The 18694-nt window shown below is 42.7% G+C and overlaps 1 protein-coding gene across 1 annotated transcript in view; it reads right to left on the bottom strand.

Annotated features, from left to right (window-relative positions):
* The window catches only part of LOC140210046 (guanine nucleotide-binding protein G(t) subunit alpha-2), a 119403-nt gene that overhangs the window by 75526 nt on the left and 25183 nt on the right, over positions 1 to 18694 (bottom strand). Inside the window, exons 2-4 of the mRNA XM_072278820.1 lie at positions 10256 to 10298; positions 8693 to 8834; positions 3469 to 3626 (exon numbers count right to left, since the gene is read on the bottom strand). Coding sequence (XP_072134921.1) covers positions 3469 to 3626; positions 8693 to 8834; positions 10256 to 10298 — 343 coding nt within the window. The remainder of the gene's footprint in view (positions 1 to 3468; positions 3627 to 8692; positions 8835 to 10255; positions 10299 to 18694) is intronic.

Here is an 18694-nt window from a genome sequence, read left to right as displayed (position 1 = left end):
TCTGCGAAGGCTGAGAAAAGCCCATCTCCCACCCTCCACCCTCACCACAGTCTACAGAGGATGTTTCGAGAGCATCCTGAACAGCTGCATTACTGCCTGGTTCGGGAATTGCACCGTCTCGGATTGCAAGACCCTGCAGCGGATAGTGAGGTCAGCTGAGAAGATCATTGGGGTCTCTCTTCCCGCTATTACAGACATTTACACCACACGCTGCATCCGCAAAGGTAACAGGTGAAGGACCCCACTCACCCCTCACGTAAAATCTTCTCCCTCCTGCCATCTGGCAAAAGGTACCGAAGCATTCGGGCTCTCACGACCACATTGTGCAACAGTTTCTTCCACCAAGCCATCAGACTCCTCAATACCCATAGAGTCTAGACTGACATCTACATCATTTATTATTATATTATAATTTGCCCTCGACTGTGCCTATTGTCTTGTTTATTAATTATTGTACTGCCCTGCGCTGTTTTCTGCACTTTATGTAGTCCTGTGTAGGTCTGTAGTCTAGTGCAGTTTTTATGTTTATTTTACGTAGTCTAGTGTAGCCTTGTGCTGTCTCACATAGTCTAGTGTAGTTTTGTGTTGTTTCATGTAGGACCAGGGTCCTGGAGGAACATTGTTACGTTTTTACTGTGTACTGTACCAGCAGCTTATGGTCAAAATGACAATAAACTTGACATGACTTGAATGTACTTTGAATCTTTAAAATTAGCCCTCACCGATATTGTATACAACCTCAACTAAAAATGCTCCTTCAAATGAAAACAAAATCACATAATTTGCACACTTAAATCAGCTTTACGCTAATCCTTCCCCAGCCTCACACTTTTGTTCCTATATATTTTGATTCAGTAGTTTAACTATGCTGTATTAGTGTACATTAAATTACATTCATTACCAGCATGACCAGAGGTGCTGAATTTCACACCCTAAACTGTACTCAACACTGAAAGTCATTAGCACTGGCAAATAACTTCACCACTTCTTGCCAGCAAAGAGAAAGGTCTAATTGAAAAGAATTGCCCAAACAACACCAGTCACTTTAGTGCCTCCATCTGCCCCACTTCTGCCATTGGCTTATGCCTGTCGCTAAAAGGCAAACCGTATGTGTGAGCGTGTGGGTGTTTGGCAGAGGGGAGCTCTATTAACAGAAGAGTGAAAATAATCTATCATCTGTGCATGATCATGCTTCTTGTGTTTGCATGTGAAGCACTGTGGGGTAAGATGTGATTGCCCTGGAGAGGGAGCAAAGGAGAGTCACCAGGATGTTGTCTGGATTGGAACCTTCTGTTTCTGCGGATAGACGGGACAGAATCAACATAAGGTTGAATATCATCGACATATGTCGTGAAATCAGTTGTTTCGCAGCAGCAGGACAATGCAATGCATAAAAATACTATAAATTACAGTAAGAAATGTTAAGAATAAACTAAATAAGTAGAGCTAAAAGTGCAAAACTAGTGAGGTAGTGTTCATGGTTTCATTGTTTGTTCAGAAATCTGATGGTGGAGGAGAAGAAGCTGTTAAAATGTTGAGTGTGTGTCTTCAGGCTCCTGTACTTTCTCTTTGTTGGTAGTAATGAAAAGAAGGCAAGTCCTGGATAAACAGGCATTCTTGTTCTCCCTGCAGCAGAGGACCCTGGGGAATGCCATGATAGATTTAAATTAAGGAGAGGGTGGGTAAGATAGATGGTAAAAGTCTTTTTTCCCACAGTTCAGGTGGCAAAAAGACTCAGATTAAGTTGAGATGTAGGAGGTTTAGAATGGAATGGAAAGGAGCTTGTTTCACACAGAAGTTGGAGTCTGGAATAGAAACATAGAAAACCTACAGCACGGTACAGGCCCTTTGGCCCACGATGCTGCGCCGAACATGTCCTTACATGTCCTAGGGTTACATGTAGCCCTCTATTTTTCTGAGCTCCATGCACCTGTCCAGGAGTCTCTTAAAAGACCCTATTATGTCCGCCCCCACCACCGTTGCCGACAGACCACTCCACACACTCAGCACTCTCTGCGTAAAAAACTTACCCCTGACATCTCCTCTTTACCTACTTCCAAGCACCTTAAAACTCTGCCCTCTCATGCTAGCTATTTCAGTCCTGGGAAAAAGCCTCTGACTATCCACACGATCAATGCCTCTCATCATCTTCTACACCTCTATCAGGTCACCTCTCATCCTCCATCACTCCAAGGAAAAAATGTCGAGTTCACTCAACCTATTCTCAAAAGGCATGCTCCCTAATCCAGGCAACATCCTTGTAAATCTCCTCTGCACCCTTTCGATGGTTTCCACATCTTTCCTATAGTGAGGCGACCAGAACTGAGCACAGTACTCCAAGTGGGGTCTGACCAGGGTCCTATATAACTGCAAATTACCTCTCGGCTCCTAAACTCAACCGCACATGTGCTGCTTGAAGAGGTGCTAGAGGAGACAGATTTTCTAAAACATTTAAGAAGCACTTAGACATGCACCGGAATCATTAAGGCACAGAGGGCTATGGACCTAATGTGGGTAACTGGTATCAGTGTAGATAGGTACAATGGGTAGTATGAACATGAAGGGCCGAAGGAGCTTGTCTGTGCTGGATGACTCTAAGACTTCGCAGCTCTCAAAGGTTAGCATAGATGAATTATTGGTTATCACGTAAGGTACAAAGCATCAACATAACAGGGAAGAGAGTGTTATTCGTGGAAGGAGTGTTACCTTCCTAATCATTTATTTTTTTAAAAAAGGGTCCAGAAATGATGAGTAAGATGAAATAGGTGATTTATCACAATCACTGGGCACTTATTAGGTACCTCCTACGTGTATGTTCATTGTCTTCTGTTACTGTAGTTACCCATGTCAAGATTGACATGTTTTGCTTTCAGGGAATGCTCTTCTGCACACCACTGTTGCAGCACATGGTTATTTGTGTTACTGTTCCCTCACTATCAACTTGAACCAGTCTGGCCATTCTCCTTTGACCTCTGTCATTGATAAGACATTTTTATCCACAGAACTGCCACTCACCAGATTTTTTTTGTTTGTTGCACCATTCGCTGTAAAGTCTAGAGACACTGGTGTGTAAAAATCCCAGGCGAGCAGCAGTTTCTGAGATACTCAAACCACCCCATCTGGCACCAACAACCATTTCACAGTCAGTCACTCAGATCACATTTCTTCTCCATTCTGATGTTTGTTCTGAACAACAACTGAACCTCTTGACCATGTCTGTATGCTTTTATGCCTTAAGTTGCTACCACATGATTGGCTGATTAGATATTTGCATTAACAAGCAGGTGTACTGGTATATATAATTAAGTGGCTACCAGGTTAATATCCCAGTCTTTGCTACTTTAATGGATATAAACATTTAAAGAAAGGGTTGAATCCAGCTAGAAAAGTAGAGAAATTATTGTTTTTATCTGATGACATGGCTAGTAGCAATACCAAACCCATCATTAATGAGTGGGTTGAACATACTAGGAAGCGGAATCATTGAGTTGATACTCTGCAGCTCTCTCGAAGCAAGCCTGAATCCCTGAGTCATCCCACAGCTTCTTTATGATGTCCACCAGCTCCTTGGGCATGGTCCCCTCCTCGATGGAATCTGCAAGATTAAACAGCTGTCTTCCAGTATCCTGGAAAACACAAATGCCAATCAAATTAGGGATGTAAGCTATCAAAGCACTTCCAACATGAGGTGCATTTGGTGTGTGATGGTATTGAGCAGCCTGAAATCACTGAACACAGTTGGGTGCAAATCTACACTCAGCTGCAAGCACTAGACTCAAGAGATACTGTAGCAAATGTGAATTAGCATTGGTCCCATTCAAATCAAACAAAATAAATTTAATAAGCAGCATTCAACAAGCATACGCTGCTAGATTGGCATTAATTATAAAGGCAAGCATGAATATATATGCACCCTGTTGTCTTTCATCTGTTCCAAAGTTATTCCAAAGGGTTTATTTATAAAAGAAAACTAAAGTGAAAAGTTAGAATGCAACTAATGTTATAGCATTATCCATCAATGTTCTCCACCATTCTCTCCCTGGAAAACAAATTGAATTACCTTTATCTGCAACTGAATCAGTGTGAGATGAGGAACTTCTGTGCGCTCTTTCTTATAGAAACACAGCTCCAGGACAACATTCCATGCACCATTAATCTTCAGGCCATGCCTCTCATCAGGGACTTGTGCTAACACTATTTTGTGACTGTATTATACTTTATTGTAACTCTATGAGCTGTGTGTGACTATATGTACAGTGTTTTACTCCTTGGTTCCAGAGGATCAATGTTTCTTTTGGCTGTATACGTGTGTATGGTTGAATGGCAACAAACTTGACTGAAGCAAGTGAAGATCAAAATGCTGTAGATGCTGGAAATCAGAAATAAAAGCAGAAGGTACTGGAAATACCCAGTTGGTCAGGTAGCATCAGTGAGGAGAGAAACAGAGTTAGCATTTCAGGTTTGTAACCCTCTGGGAATTGGAGAAGTGTCAGCTATGGCTCATTGAAAACTGGGTAAGGGTAAGGATTCCAGTCTCACTTCAGTGATACTGAGGGCAAATGCTTATATCCAGATAAGACTAGTCCAGTGGATCAGCATGTTGTGCCTCAGTAGATGGATTCCTCATGTGTCATTATGCATAGGTACATGATGATCTACTTCAAAACTGCAGAATTTCTTCTTCTTCAGTCCTCCCACCTATCACCTCCCAGCTTCTCACTTCATCCTCCTCACCCCCACCCTCACATCTTCCCCTTCATCTGATATTGCCTATCAGCAGCCAGGCTGTACTCCTTCCCCTCCCTCCGCTTTCTTGCCAATTGTCAGTGTGTATTCCTTCCCTGTCCCATACCTTCTTATTCTGGCTTCTTCCCCTTTCCTTTCCAATCATGATGAAGGGTATCGGCCTGAAATGTTGACTGCTTATTCCCTTCCACAGATGCTGCCTGACTTGCTGAGTTCCTCCAGCATTTTGTGTGTGTGCGTGTGTGTGGTCTCTATGTTATTGCTACCCCGTCACCTGTTTTAAATACAGAACAGCACTGAGCCTCGGTAGTGTGTTAAAGAATTGTAGAGTTGCACACAGCTCAAAAACAGGCCCAACAAGTCTATACTGGTCATCAAGCACTCATTTACAGTGCTGTGTAATAGTCTTAGGCATATATATATAGGGTGCCTAAGACTCTTGCATGGTACTATAGTAATTTTATGCACTGCATTGTATTGCTACTGCAAAAAAAGATGCTTATTTCATAACATATGTGAGTGATGATAAACCTGATGCTGATATGAGTCTCTATTGCTTACTGAGAGTGGGAAGGGGGCAGGGAGAGAAGAATCATGGTTGGGGAGAAAGAGAAGGAAGAGGGAAGGGAGCGGGAAGCACCAGAGAGAAATTCCGTAATGATTAATAAACCAATTGTTTGGAATAAAATGACTTTGCCTGGCACCCCTGGCACTCCTTCTCTGCCACCTGTTCCACATCCCTCCCACCCTGTTCCATTCCCAACATCCTTTGCTCCCGCCAGGTTTACCAAATCACCCTCCGCTCCACTTTGACAAATACAGTACATTGCAAAAGTTTTAGGCACCCTAGGTATATAATGTACCTAATCTGTATAATAATTATTACTGTATAATAATCCTACGCCACTCCCTTTTTATTCTCCCCATATTTCCATGAACCTCCCCAGAAGCTCTACAACTATCCCATGTACTACTCAATTTATAGTGACCGGTTAATCTACCACCCCTCACATCTCTGTGATGTGGGAGGAAATTGGGACACCTGGGGCAATCTACATGGTTTCTGGGAGAACAGAGCTTGGGTCTGAATCTGGGTCACTGGAGTTGTGGGTCAATAGCTCTCCTTGGGGCTTTATTTCCATTTTTTCTCATTGAAAATTCAGCGGGTGTCCCTCCTGTCACTGTGTGGGTGTCCTTGGGCAGAGAAAGCTTATGAAAATAAGTTTGAGCTTCACTTTCTTCCATCTTTTTCAATAGATCTTTTAGGGTCTGAACTGCTTTTCCAGCAAAAGGCAGAGACTGGGTTTCATAGAGGTGAGCATACACTTCATTCCATTCCCACGGAGGAATCCAGCAAATTCAGAAGATGCCGAAGTAGTGTAGTGGTTAGTGTAACACTTCACAGCACAATTCTTACCACTGTCTGTACAGAGTTTAAACGTGTCCCTCCCCTCCCAACCCCACCGTAACCACACGAGTTTCCTCTGATAGCTCCAGTTTCCTCGCACTTGCCAAAAACACATGTGGATTAGGGTTAGTAAATTGTGGACATGCTATGCAGATGCCAGAAACATGCCGACATTTGCAGGCTGCCCCCCAGCCCCCAGCCGGCACAGCTTTGGACAATGTTCATCTGAAACAAACAATGCATTTCACTGTAAGTTTCAATGTTTCAATGTACATATAACAAATAAAACTAATCTCCTTTATCTTTAGCTAAGCCCCCTGGGCCTACACTGGATTACTTTGCAAATCCGGCTACATGATTAACTGTTGTCTCTCTTGCCTGAACAATATCAAACGCCTGCTTGAACTTCAGCGTCTTTCATCTGACTGCGCTCGGTTTAGATTCCACTGTTCTGCGATCCAGCAGCGTCTTTCCCACACACATATTATACTTGCCCTGTCCGGCAATCCATCTCGAAGTGTGGCAGTGTCTGCAGTGTCTGCAGATACAACTGTGCCACTGAACCATGGGAGTGAGGAGGTACACTCATTGGTGCAACCAGTTAAAATTCATGAAGGCCCTGCCTCCTGGTTTTGCTTGAGACAGTATGGTTTTCAGCAGCTTGTCTGTTCCAGCAGCTACAGATGAGACCAGAGAAGATCGCTTCCTCTCTTCTGGAATGGAAAAAGTGTGCATTGGTGTGCATTCAGTCCTAGGCTCAAGGGTAGTGTTAAAGGAGGAATTCCTTAAGCCGGAGGGTGGTTGGCTAGCAGTACGACATTGAACTGAGTACTACTGGACTCCTGGTTTGATGTTTGATATTCCCCTTGTGTTGTCTGCTTGCTTCTTGCTGCTCATGCAAGTTGTTCTTTCTTTGCACGTTGGGTGTTTAATGTTTTCTTGAACGCGGTGTTTCTTTGTTTCGTGGCTGCCGGTGGGCGGACAAATCTCAGAGGCACATTCTGTATACATACTTAGATAATAAATGTACTTTGAATCTTTTTCCATCTATAAATCTGTGGAATTCATTGCCACAGGCAGCTGTGGAGTCAAGTCACTGAGTACATTTAAGGCAGAGGTTAATAGGTTCTTGATCAGTAAGGGTGTCAAAGGGAGAAGGAATGAGAAAGGGGTTGAGAGAGAAGCTTTCCTCCTGCATCTCAAAGATGTACGGCGGGGCAGGTTAACTGGCCACGGGAAGTTACTCAGTGTGTAAGTCATTAGTTCAGATTGGGGGGAGTTGATAGGAATGTGGGGTGAAAAATGGGATTCGTATAAATGGGTCGGTATGGACTCAGTGGGCTGGAGGCCCTGCTTCCCTGGTAGTCACTCATAGAGTCCTAGAATCATGGAGTACAGAAACAAGCCCTTCAGCCTAATCAATTCATGCCAACCCAGATGTCCATCAAAGCTGATTCCATTTGACCATAACCTTCTAAACCAGGTGTTCCCAACCTGGGATCTACAGTAGGGTTGTCAACGGTCCTGTATTAGCCAGGACATCCCGTATATTGGGCTAAATTGGTTTGTCCCATATGGGACCGCCCTTGTCCCGTATTTCCCCCACTAAGGTACAGTGTTCCTATGAATCCGTTCATACACTGAAATGGCATAAGTGCAGAAGCAATTACCACTAATTTATATGGGAAAAATTTTTGAGCGTTCCCAGACCCAAAAAATAACCTACCAAATCATACCAATAACACATAAAACCTAAAATAACGCTAACATATAGTAAAAGCAGGATGATATGATAAACACACAGCCTATATAAAGTAGAAATAATGTATGTACAGTGTATCAGAATCGGGAAGATTAAGCCAAAACTGACTTGTAGAAAAAAATCGGCACATACACGCATGCGCACGTCACGTAAGCGCACACAGGTGTCCGCGCAAGGCTTCATGGTCATGGTAGTCTTTCTCAGGGTAAACACAAGTGTCCCGTATTTGACTGCTACTTTTGTCCCTTAGTTGGGAGTGAGAAAGTTGGCAAGCCTAGTCTACAGACATCTTGCTTAACGGGGTTGATGCATGGCATAAAAGGAGGTTGGGATACCCTGCTCAGACCTCCTCTAGCTATGTATCTCTCCAAGTACCTTGTAAATGATGTTATTGTGCCTGCCTCAACCATTCCCTCCAACAGCCTGCTTCATAAATGGTGCACTTTCTTTGATTCTATTATGGTTATTATTCTATAATGGATTTACTGAGCATGCCTGGAAGAGAATGAATCTCAGGGTTGTGTATGGTGACATATATGCACTTTGATAATACATTTGTTTGAACTTTGAACTTTGAACCCTCTGGGATACAAGAAATTCCCGAGTACAACGAAATTATAATGGTATGCCTGAATAATACTAAGATGTTGAACAAGTGTGTGCTGTATTTTTACAACATCCACTTTGCTATTGAATCTAATCTGCTGTTCTTGTCAACACACTGAAGTTTTAGAAGGATTCCTTGTCAATATTTTTGAAGTAGGATGCTTTCTTACCGCATTTGCTGTATTTCCGTAGTCAATCCCAAGGGTGGACATGGCTCGAACGATGGCCAGGATAGACTGAAGGATATTGCCATTGATGATGGATATGAAGGCTAAACATTCTTCCTTTGAATAGCCATCTTGGTGGATGATTCTACGAGAATAAATTGTTTGGTGTTAATTATTCACTTCAGGATTTACAGTTCTTTGGAGTATGCAGGCCTTTCCTTCACATGTTCTACCTGTCTGTTGTCACCACCACAATTTTCCGTGCAGTGGTGTGCTGGGGCAATGGCATCAACGCAACCAATGCCAACAGGCTCATTAAACTGATTAGAAAGGCTGGCTCTGTTACAGGAGTCAAACTGGACACGCTGGAGGCTGTGGTAGAACAAAGGACCCTACGGAAAATGCTGACAATTCTGGACAATGTTTCTCACCCTCTGCATGTCACCTTGGCTGAACAGAGGAGCGCCTTTAGTAATAAACTAAGAAAACTTCGCTGCTCCAAAGAGCGCGACATGAGGTCATTCTTACCCTTGGCCATTAGGCTTTATAATGAACCAACTTGTAGCCGGGGAAGAGATGGCCCCCTCCTGTTTGAGGTAACTTATTTTTCATTCTCTCGTACTTCTTTTCTAATATTTGTATATTTGTGGACTTGTAATGCTACTCTGACACTGTAATTTCCCTTGGGATCAATAAAGTATCTATCTATATATGTAACCTTCTGTTCTAGTGGTTTTAGTGCACTCTCTGTACACCGAATGTATTAGTGTTGCTTCTGGATATTCTCAGCGATGGAACTGGTGTTCCACAGTCAATGTGCAATAAAGTGCATTTATACTCTGGAGGCAATAATGTTTCCTTGGTCAGAGAATCATCCAAAGGAACGCATGCAGACTTGACAGAGTTTGAAACCATGTAAGCAACCTGCTTTCAGCTCTGTGTGTGTGGACACGTTTGGCTATGCATGTCTGTGTGTGTGTATGGACACATGTAGTTGTGCATATGTGTGTGTGTGGTGTGTGTGAGTGTGGACTTGTGTGGTTGTGGTGTGTGCGCGCGCACACATGCTTGTGGACTATCGTGTGTGTGGTGTGTGTGTGTGCCCGTGTGTGTGTACTCTCTTGTGGTGTGTATGGCCATGTGTGTGCATGCACACATGTGTGGATGCGTCAGCATATCGTTCGAGAAAACAGAGAAACTTTATATTTATGAGGATGATCCATTCAATTTGTATTATTCAGGTGAGAGTGGTTCTACCTTCCCGTGGTTACCAGCTAAAGGTTAGTGTTCCGCAGAACTGCCCGTGAGAGTGAATTTATAAACTGAGTCTTCTACATTTGGGAGGAAATGTGCACTCACAGTTTGTCTGCAGATGCTGTTACATACCAATATGACAGCTGTGTAAATGACAAGTGATTGCAGCAGGAAGCAGAAAAAAATGTTACACGTGTGTTTGCACTTGGAGTGCTATTTTAACATGGCAGTGCTGTTTTATAAACTGTGGGCTCACGTCAGTGAAGTGAGTAAACTTTTAGGTCTTTTTAAAAGGAGAAAATCTGCACTTACTTCATCTGTTTGACAATGGTGCTTTTTCCTGATTCACCAGCTCCTGAAAGATTGAAAAACAGTTGTTATTGTAAGGAGCAGTGGGCCAAAAGAAGTAGAATGCCAAACAGCTACTCAACCATGTTATATCATTCAAAAAAATCATGGCATTTCTAACATTGGCCTCAGTTCAACTCTCCTGTCTGCTGTTTGTAATCATTGATTCCATAAGAATAAGAGATCTTTCTTGTTCTTGAATATATAAAGTAACTTAGCCTCCATAACCCCCTTGAGGTAGAGAATCAACCCCCTCTGAAAAATTAACCCCCTAATATTTCTGAGGGGGGGATGGGGAGGGGGCTTCTCCTAAACTGCACCATGGATGGTCCCAAGCCTGGCTGTGAAAGGAGGTGGGTTGGGTAAAAGGCTAGCAACTCCATTCCATAAAAATGCCGAGCTACAGAAACACCAACAGGAGCTCCTAAGGCCTCTTCTCTGGGAGGGGAAGGACCTTCGCCTGGAAGAGGTACTCTGTGAAGTCACGCGGTGAAAGCAGAAGACACAGGGCCAACAGGACTCAGCACAGAGGACTCTGGTTAGCTGATGTTGGCTATGCCCCAGAAGGTGAAATGAGCTTAAGAAGAAGAAGGGGATTTTCTCCTCTTGAATGGACATTCTTATTCTGAAAAAATGTTCCCCTCTCCCCTCAGATCTAGGTTTCAAACCTCTCCCGCTCCCCGTCTCTCCACTGTCCCAAAGCCCTAGAATACACTCGGAAGGTTACGGGGTCCTTCATATACAATAAGAATTGCTGAGATGAGAAACTGGCCAATGTGGTGAATTTGACACCTCTAAGAGATTGTATAAATTCCTGTCCTGAAAAAGAACGTGGTGGTAGCTTCATTCACCGACTCTTCGAAGTGCCCTATCGAAGTTGCAAAAGATCTCTGCCCTGAAACAGGAATTCGATTTCTCTTTACACTTATGCTACCCAACCAGCTGAGTGTTTGCAGCAAGTTTTGATTTTATTTCAGATTTCCGGTACTTGCAGCATTTTTAAAAATGTTTAATGCCGTGCATATTGACTTCTTGCTGTGCAGTCTGAGTTGCGATTTTTAAAAATATAGGTCTGTTTTCTAAAGTTAAGAGAGCATTTACAAGGAGGGTACAGGAAGAGTTGTGGACCATTGAATATCCAGAGTTCCGCCACCAGAGTCTGAACTACTCGAACAATGTGGCCAACCACCTAGAAAAGGAGCAAACTTCCAACAGTAAATAAGTGGTATCACCAATCTAACCAATCTTTAGGCTGAAAAATAATCATCAGGGGTGCTCACTTCTGCCAATGGGCTGGCCATCTCTGAATGATCCTGAATGTTTGTGTATGATACAAAAATAGGTAGAAGGGCAGGTAGCTTTGAGGAATAGAGAGGCCACAGAAGGACCTAGACAGATTAGGAGAATGGGCAAAGAAGTGGCAGATGGAATATAGTGTCAGGAAATGTATGATCATGCACATTGGTAGAAGAAATAAAAGGGTTGACTATTTTCTAAGTGGAGAGAAAATACAAAAAAAAAACTGAAATGGAAAGGGTTTGAGAGTCCTCATGTAGGATTCTTTAAATGTTAACTTGCAGGTTGAATTTGTGGTGAAGAAGGCAAATGCAATGTGAGCATTCACTTCAAGACATTTAGAATATAAAAGCAAGGATGTGACATTGAGACTTCATAAAGCTCTGGTGAGGCCCCACTTGGAGAATTGTTTGGACCCTTTACCTTGGAAAGGATGTACTGACACGGAAGAGGATTCAAAGGAGGTTCACAAAAATGATTCCAGGATTGAATGGCTTGTCATATGAAGAGCGTCTGATGGCTCTGGGCCTGTATTCACTAGAATTCAGAAGAATGAGGGGTGACATCATTAAAACCTAACTAATGGTGAAAGGTCCTAATAGTCCTGACGAAGGGTCTCGGCCTGAAACGCCGACTACACCTCTTCCTAGAGATGCTGCCTGGCCTGCTGCGTTCACCAGCAACTTTTATGTGTGTTGCTTTAATGGTGAAAGGCTTTGATAGAGCGGATGTGCAGAGGATGTTTCCTAAGGTGGGAGAGGCCAGGTCCAGAGGACACATCCTCAGAATAGAGGGGCATCCTTTCAGAATAGAGATCAAGAGGAATTTCTTTAGCCAGAGAGTAGTGAATCTGTGGAATTAGTTGCCACAGGTGGATGTGGAGGTCAAGTCTTTAAGTATACTTAAGGCAGAGGTTGATAGATTCTTGATTGGTCAGGGTATGATAGGATACGGGGAGAAGGCAAGAAATTGGGGCCGAGAGGAAAATTGCATCAGCCGTAATGAAATGGCAGAGCAGACTCAATGGGTCAAATGGCCTAATTCTGCTCCTGTATCTTATGGTCTGATGGAACCAGAGGATAGACAAGCAAACCTTCAATGGTTTTTGAATATATTTGCGTAATGATACCAATTGTTCCATATAGCTTCAGAAGTTAACAATATTATACCAAGTCTGAAGGATCGCTATTGTGTGGGCATTGGGAATCAACAACCTTGCAGTATATTCAGGGACAGTCCAGTAGATATTGAAAAATGTTAGAATTACCGCAAGAATTCCGTTAAGTATCAGAACTGTCTCCTTGCACTGGTACTTAAAAATAATTAGCGGCCATCTGGAAATAGAAAGAATGAATTTTACAAAGCCCTGGCAATAAACAGTGCAGTGGAGGGAACTTGTTTTTATTTGGTTTCCAAAGCCAAAGGTGGGAAGCAGGATGTCTAGACACTTGGGTTTAGTTTTCCTTATTAGGATTCTCTTCCAAAATACTCTCTGTCCGCGATCATCGTTGGAGACCGAATAACCTGTGTGTTCAAGAGCCCCTCTCTACTGTTTCAAACCAAGCCATCTGAGGCGCAATATTACAGGGGCAGCTGTGTGTATAATCATCAGAAGCTAACGACCAGTGCAGAGTACAATTACTTTGAATTAAAGAAAATATTTTAGAGAGCAGAAGTATAGAGCTTTGTACTCTGTCTTTATGTAGGTGATTGTTGCTTTAAAGCTCCAACCTTGCTTAACCATAGGGTAAACACGAGGAAATCTGCAGATGCTGGAATTTCAAGCGATACACATAAACATTGCTGGTGAATGCAGCAGGCCAGGCAGCATCTATAGGAAGAGGTACAGTCGACTGTACCAGCCATTTTTATGTGTGCTGCTTAACCATAGTGTCATGTGATTAGGCCAAATGTTTGTGAAGGTTTCATGAGCCAATTTGGACTAGGTGCTGGAAAGTAATCTAGCGCTAGATTGAGCTCCTGTGCTGTGACGGTTTGGTTCTCACACAGTATCTGAATCTGATGCCCATGAACTGAACTTCAGTAAGATTCTTTAACTGTAAGTTAAGTAAATGATCTCTAATGTTTGACAGTTAAATGTTAGAACCCCATCTTCCCCCTTCCATCTTTTCCATATTCTACGATCTTATTACTTATAATCTCCGTCAGCACTACAAGCATTTAAGATATCTCTGTTCCTCCAAATATCTCCTCTTTTGCAACCGTGATTATAGTTGTCACTGCATGTTTTTTTTTGCACCATGTTCTAATAGACAGCACAGTACAGGCCTTTCAGCCCAGATTGTTGTGATGACCATTTTTTCTTACAGAAACATCTGCATGATGCTAAGCTAGGGCACATCATCAGTGATGCTACCCGGGGTCGTCGGGTGTTTCGGGTCTTTCAACAGCATACACAAAACGCCCAGGCAACCCGACCGGGTTTGATCAGACCCCGGCCTGTGCCCTAGCAGTGACCCATGGATATAGCCTTCCATTTTTCTATCATCCATCTGCCTATCTAAGGATTTCTTAAATGCCCCTAATGTATCTGCCTCTCCCATCACCCACGCTAGGCGTTTCGTGCAACCAGCGCTCTCTGTGTTCTCTCCCTGTCTCTTCCTCCTCCTTTAGAGATATATGTATGAGAAGTCTACTCCTTTCCCTGTATTACAATCTCCTTCTGTGACCTGGTGCCAAGTTCTGTCTGTAAACATCCCTGCGAAGTTCCTGCAACAGGTTTTATTATGTAATCGGGGCTCTGTATAATACGAGAGCTACTTGTTCAGGTTTGGTACTATATTAAATGATATCAGAACATGAGGAACAAATTTATCGCTCCTTCTCTGCATGTTGGATTGTTTTCCAACCAATGAGACATTTTTTTAAATGTACATGGAATTGAGATAGCAGATTTGTATGTAGCAAGCTCCCACAAACAACTTTGAAGTAATTAACCAGAAAACCTCCAATGTTGTGACAGACGCAATACATAGTCAAAATAAACATAAGAAACCACCTGTGAAGGCTCTTGGCCTGAGATGTTGACTCTTTATTCCTCTCTATAAATGCTGCCTGACCTGCAGAGCTCTTCCATCATCTTGTGCTTGATGCTTTGGATTTCTAGAAACCGCAGAACCTCTTGTCTATAAGAACACGTTCACCACCCCACCCCCGCCAATACACTTCTGCTCCCCTAACTCTCTTCGGCGCTCCTGTGCTCCCCTCAGCCCTCATGCTCCTCTGTTCTGCTCAAACTTCGGGCATTGCCTTGTGGAGTCACCCTAAATGCTCCTTCTCCACTTTGAACGATCATGTAGCAGGTATTGGTGGGCACGTTGCATTTCTTCAAGGAAACTGTGAAAATCACTCTGCTACCAATGGAAGAATCTGTTTTTCCTACAATCATTAACATCTCTTGTTGTGATTAATACAACACCAAGCTGTGGTAAAACTGTTATCCTGCTGTGTATTTTTCAGAAATAGCTGATAAAAATGTTTCCACGAGGAAATCTGCAGACGCTGGAATTTCAAGCAACACACATAAAAGTTGCTGGTGAACGCAGCAGGCCAAGCAGCGTCTCTAGGAAGAGGTACAGTCGACGTTTCTGGCCGAGACCCCTCGTCAGGACTAACTGAAAGAAGAGCTAGTAAGTTAGTCCTGACGAAGGGTCTCAGCCCGAAACATCGACTGTACCTCTTCCTAGAGATGCTGCCTGGCCTGCTGCGTTTACCAGCAACTTTTATGTTTGTTGGTTGATAAAAATGTTCCTGTTATTTTCCTCTCTTTCAGTTCCAAAAGTATCTTCCTAGTTATGGCACAGGTATAGTTAACTGTCCTTGTTTATAAAAGGCTAGTATCTGAAGTGTTACATCTGTATCTTGGCAAATCACAAAGCCAAATTTCCACTCTTGTTTGGAGACTGGCCAACTTATGACTCGACAAGGGAATACTGAGTTGAAGGAAGCACATCCAATAAAAACATAAGGCTCTCCTCTCTAAAATTAAGTATTTAGTTCGTATTGCCTGTACAACATCAAATGTCATTTGATGGACAGCTACCAGCGTGTCCATCATGAAATTGTGAAAGAGAGAACTTCCAGTAAACCCATCCCCCGCCTGTGGTGAAATCAGAATGGATCATGTTTTGCAGTCAGTTGTGAAGCCATGGTGATTGTAACAGACCATGAAGGGAGACAAGCATGAAAATCTAGTGATTACTTTGCTATGGTTTCCGTTTCCGTGACCACAGTTAACATTCTGACGGCTCCACAGAGTCTTGCAACATAAGCAGCCAATCACGTTGAAGATTTGTCACAAAATGTAGGGAGGAAAGGGATCACCCTTTTTTAGCAAACTTATTTTCAACCATGGAAATTAAGATTAGAACATGCACAGTGCAGAAGCAGATGCAAAATCAGATGATCTTCTAAAATGTAAATACATTGGTTTAAAATTTCATAGAGATTCATAGATTTATATAGCACAGTTATAGGCCCATTTGTCCACTGAACCCTTGTCCATCATCCTGGACTCACTTACATGAATCCTACACTGACCTATTTATTATTCTCCCCAGACTCCCCCCCCCCCCCCCCCACCAATTCCCCTCAGAATCTACCACTAGGGCATTGTACAGTGGGCAATTAAGCCACTAGCCCACACGTCTTTGGGATGTGGAGGAAATTGAAACATATTCAACTATTATGTTTTCAAGTACTTATCTGAGGGAATTACACTCCACCTACTGCATAAAATATATTTTAATAGTTTTGTTAACAAAAATCATCACTTGCTATAGCATTAAAAATCCAGCCACACTCTGAAATCAAGTAGCTGCAATTCAATGGATAAAAGCATGCAGACATGGTCAAAAGGTTCAGTTGCTGCTCAGGCCAACCATCAAAATGGGGAAGGAATGTGTTCTACAGTAAGTGACTTTGACTGTGGAATGATCATTGATGCCAGATGGAGTGGTTTGAATACCTCAGAAATTGCTGATTTCCTGGGATTTTCATGCACACCAGTCTCTAGGGAGTTGTGCAACAAGCATTCAGTGAGCGGCATTTCTGTAGGCAAAAACGCCTTGCTAATGAGAGAGGTGAGAGGAGAATGGCCGGACTGGTTCAAGCTGACAGGAAGGCAACAGGAACTTGAATAACCACACATTACAATAGTGATGTGCAGAAGAGCATATCTGAACGCTAAACCTATCGAAACTTGAAGTAGCTATGCTACAACATACACACAGCGCCCACTTTGTTAGGTACAGGTGACGACTAATAAACTGGCCACGGTGTGTTGTTCCTATCTTCTGTCTCTTTTATCTGAGGATGTTCACTTTGCAGCCTTCCACCCTTATCCACTCTGCTCCGTTCTGACATTAAACCCTCCAATGTGACTACCTCATAACTACTACCTCAACGCGGAGGCGGTTAGGGGTGGATAATAAATGCTGGTGTGGTCAATTATGTCTGCATCTAATAAGTTAATGACTTCAGTATCAGAGGTAGAATCAGGTTTAATATTACCAGCATACGTTGTGAAATTTCTTAACCTTGTGGCAGCAGTTCAATGCAATACATGAAAGTATAGAAATAAACTGTGAATTACAATATGTAAGTACAATTTTATATATATAAAATAGTTAAATTAAAAAAGTAGTGCAAAAATAGAAATAAAAGTAGGGAGGTAGTGTTCATAGTTTCAATATCCACTTAGAAACTGGATGGCAGAGGGAAAGAAGCTGTACCTGAATCACTGACTATGTGCCTTCAGGCTTCTGTACCTCCTTCCTGATGGTAACAGTGAGAAGAGGGCATGTCCTGGGTGGTGGAGGTCCTGAATGAGGCACACTGCCTTTCGGAGGCATTGCTCCTTGATACTATGGTGGCTAGTGTCTATGATGGAGCTGACTAATTTTACTGTTCTCTGCAACTTATTTTGATCCTGTGCAGTAGTCTCTTACCCACGTCCCCCGCCCCCCGTACCAGATGATGATGCAGCCAGTCAGAATGTTCTGTATAAATTTTTGAGTGTTTTAGGTGACATTCCAAACCTCCCCAAATTCTTAATGAAATATAGTCGCTGTCTTGCCTTAAATAATGCAGCAAGATTAGAATGAATCATTCACTGGGGATGATCAGTAACACGGTGTAATATAAAAACATTTGGAATGCCTCATTTTTTCTCACCATCTGTGTTTTTGATGTAAAGTGCATGCCTTTCAAATTAATTTAATTTTTCATAGGAATTTTCCAGCAGTATAAAGCAAGCCAGACATTCCTGAAATTCAATGTCATTCACAACTTAAACTAATGTACAAAATACTGATTTGCTCAGATTGCATTGGATTTAGTTGGCAACCAATCTCATTGATAGCTTGAAAACCTAGTGGGCTAGAAGAGGATTGATGGGTTATATGGCTTGCTAAAGTTTCCTACATTTTCTGATCAATATTTAAACAAGATATCAGTCTTGGTGATATCAGTAGATGCTTAATATATCTGTATAAAATTCCTATAGAAGGAAAAATCTGATCTTAAACCTCCGCTGCCTTTGGCCATACCCACCTATGGGAAAGGCTTTGGAGGAAACCCTGAGGAAGAAATCTGGAGCCGGGGTCCCTAAGGCAGTTTGATGTCATTTACCACTTCACTCTGGCAACCTCTGCGACTACACTGGTGCCAAGCTGTATCGGCGTTTGCCCTTCCCTTGGACTACATCAGTGATGTGGAGAGGGGCAACCCACTGCATGGGTAACAGCTGGTTCCTCAAATCTCCCCGCCCAGGATTGCGCCCTGGAGAGGGCTCAGTCCACTAGAGGCGCAAACCCACGATCCCCTGGGATCAACGGCTGCCTACCATTATAAAATTGCTTGTCCATTTTTAGTCTTTTATCTAACTCTGACAACTGGTTTGTTACCACTGCCATATGTCATGAAATTTGTTGTTTTGTGGCAGCAGTACAGTGCAATACATAAAATATATTATAAATTACAATTAAATGAGGAGTGCAAAACAGGAGCAAAAATAGTGAGGTAGTGTTCAGGGGCTCATTGTTTGTTCAGAAAACTGGTAGCAGAAGGGAAGAAGCTGTTCCTAAT

This window comes from Mobula birostris, chromosome 14 (genome assembly GCF_030028105.1).
Source record: "Mobula birostris isolate sMobBir1 chromosome 14, sMobBir1.hap1, whole genome shotgun sequence".
Classification (NCBI taxonomy): Eukaryota; Metazoa; Chordata; class Chondrichthyes; order Myliobatiformes; family Myliobatidae; genus Mobula; species Mobula birostris.
The sequence above is the reverse complement of the archived record's forward strand: the minus strand, read 5'-3'. Positions and strand labels throughout refer to the sequence as shown.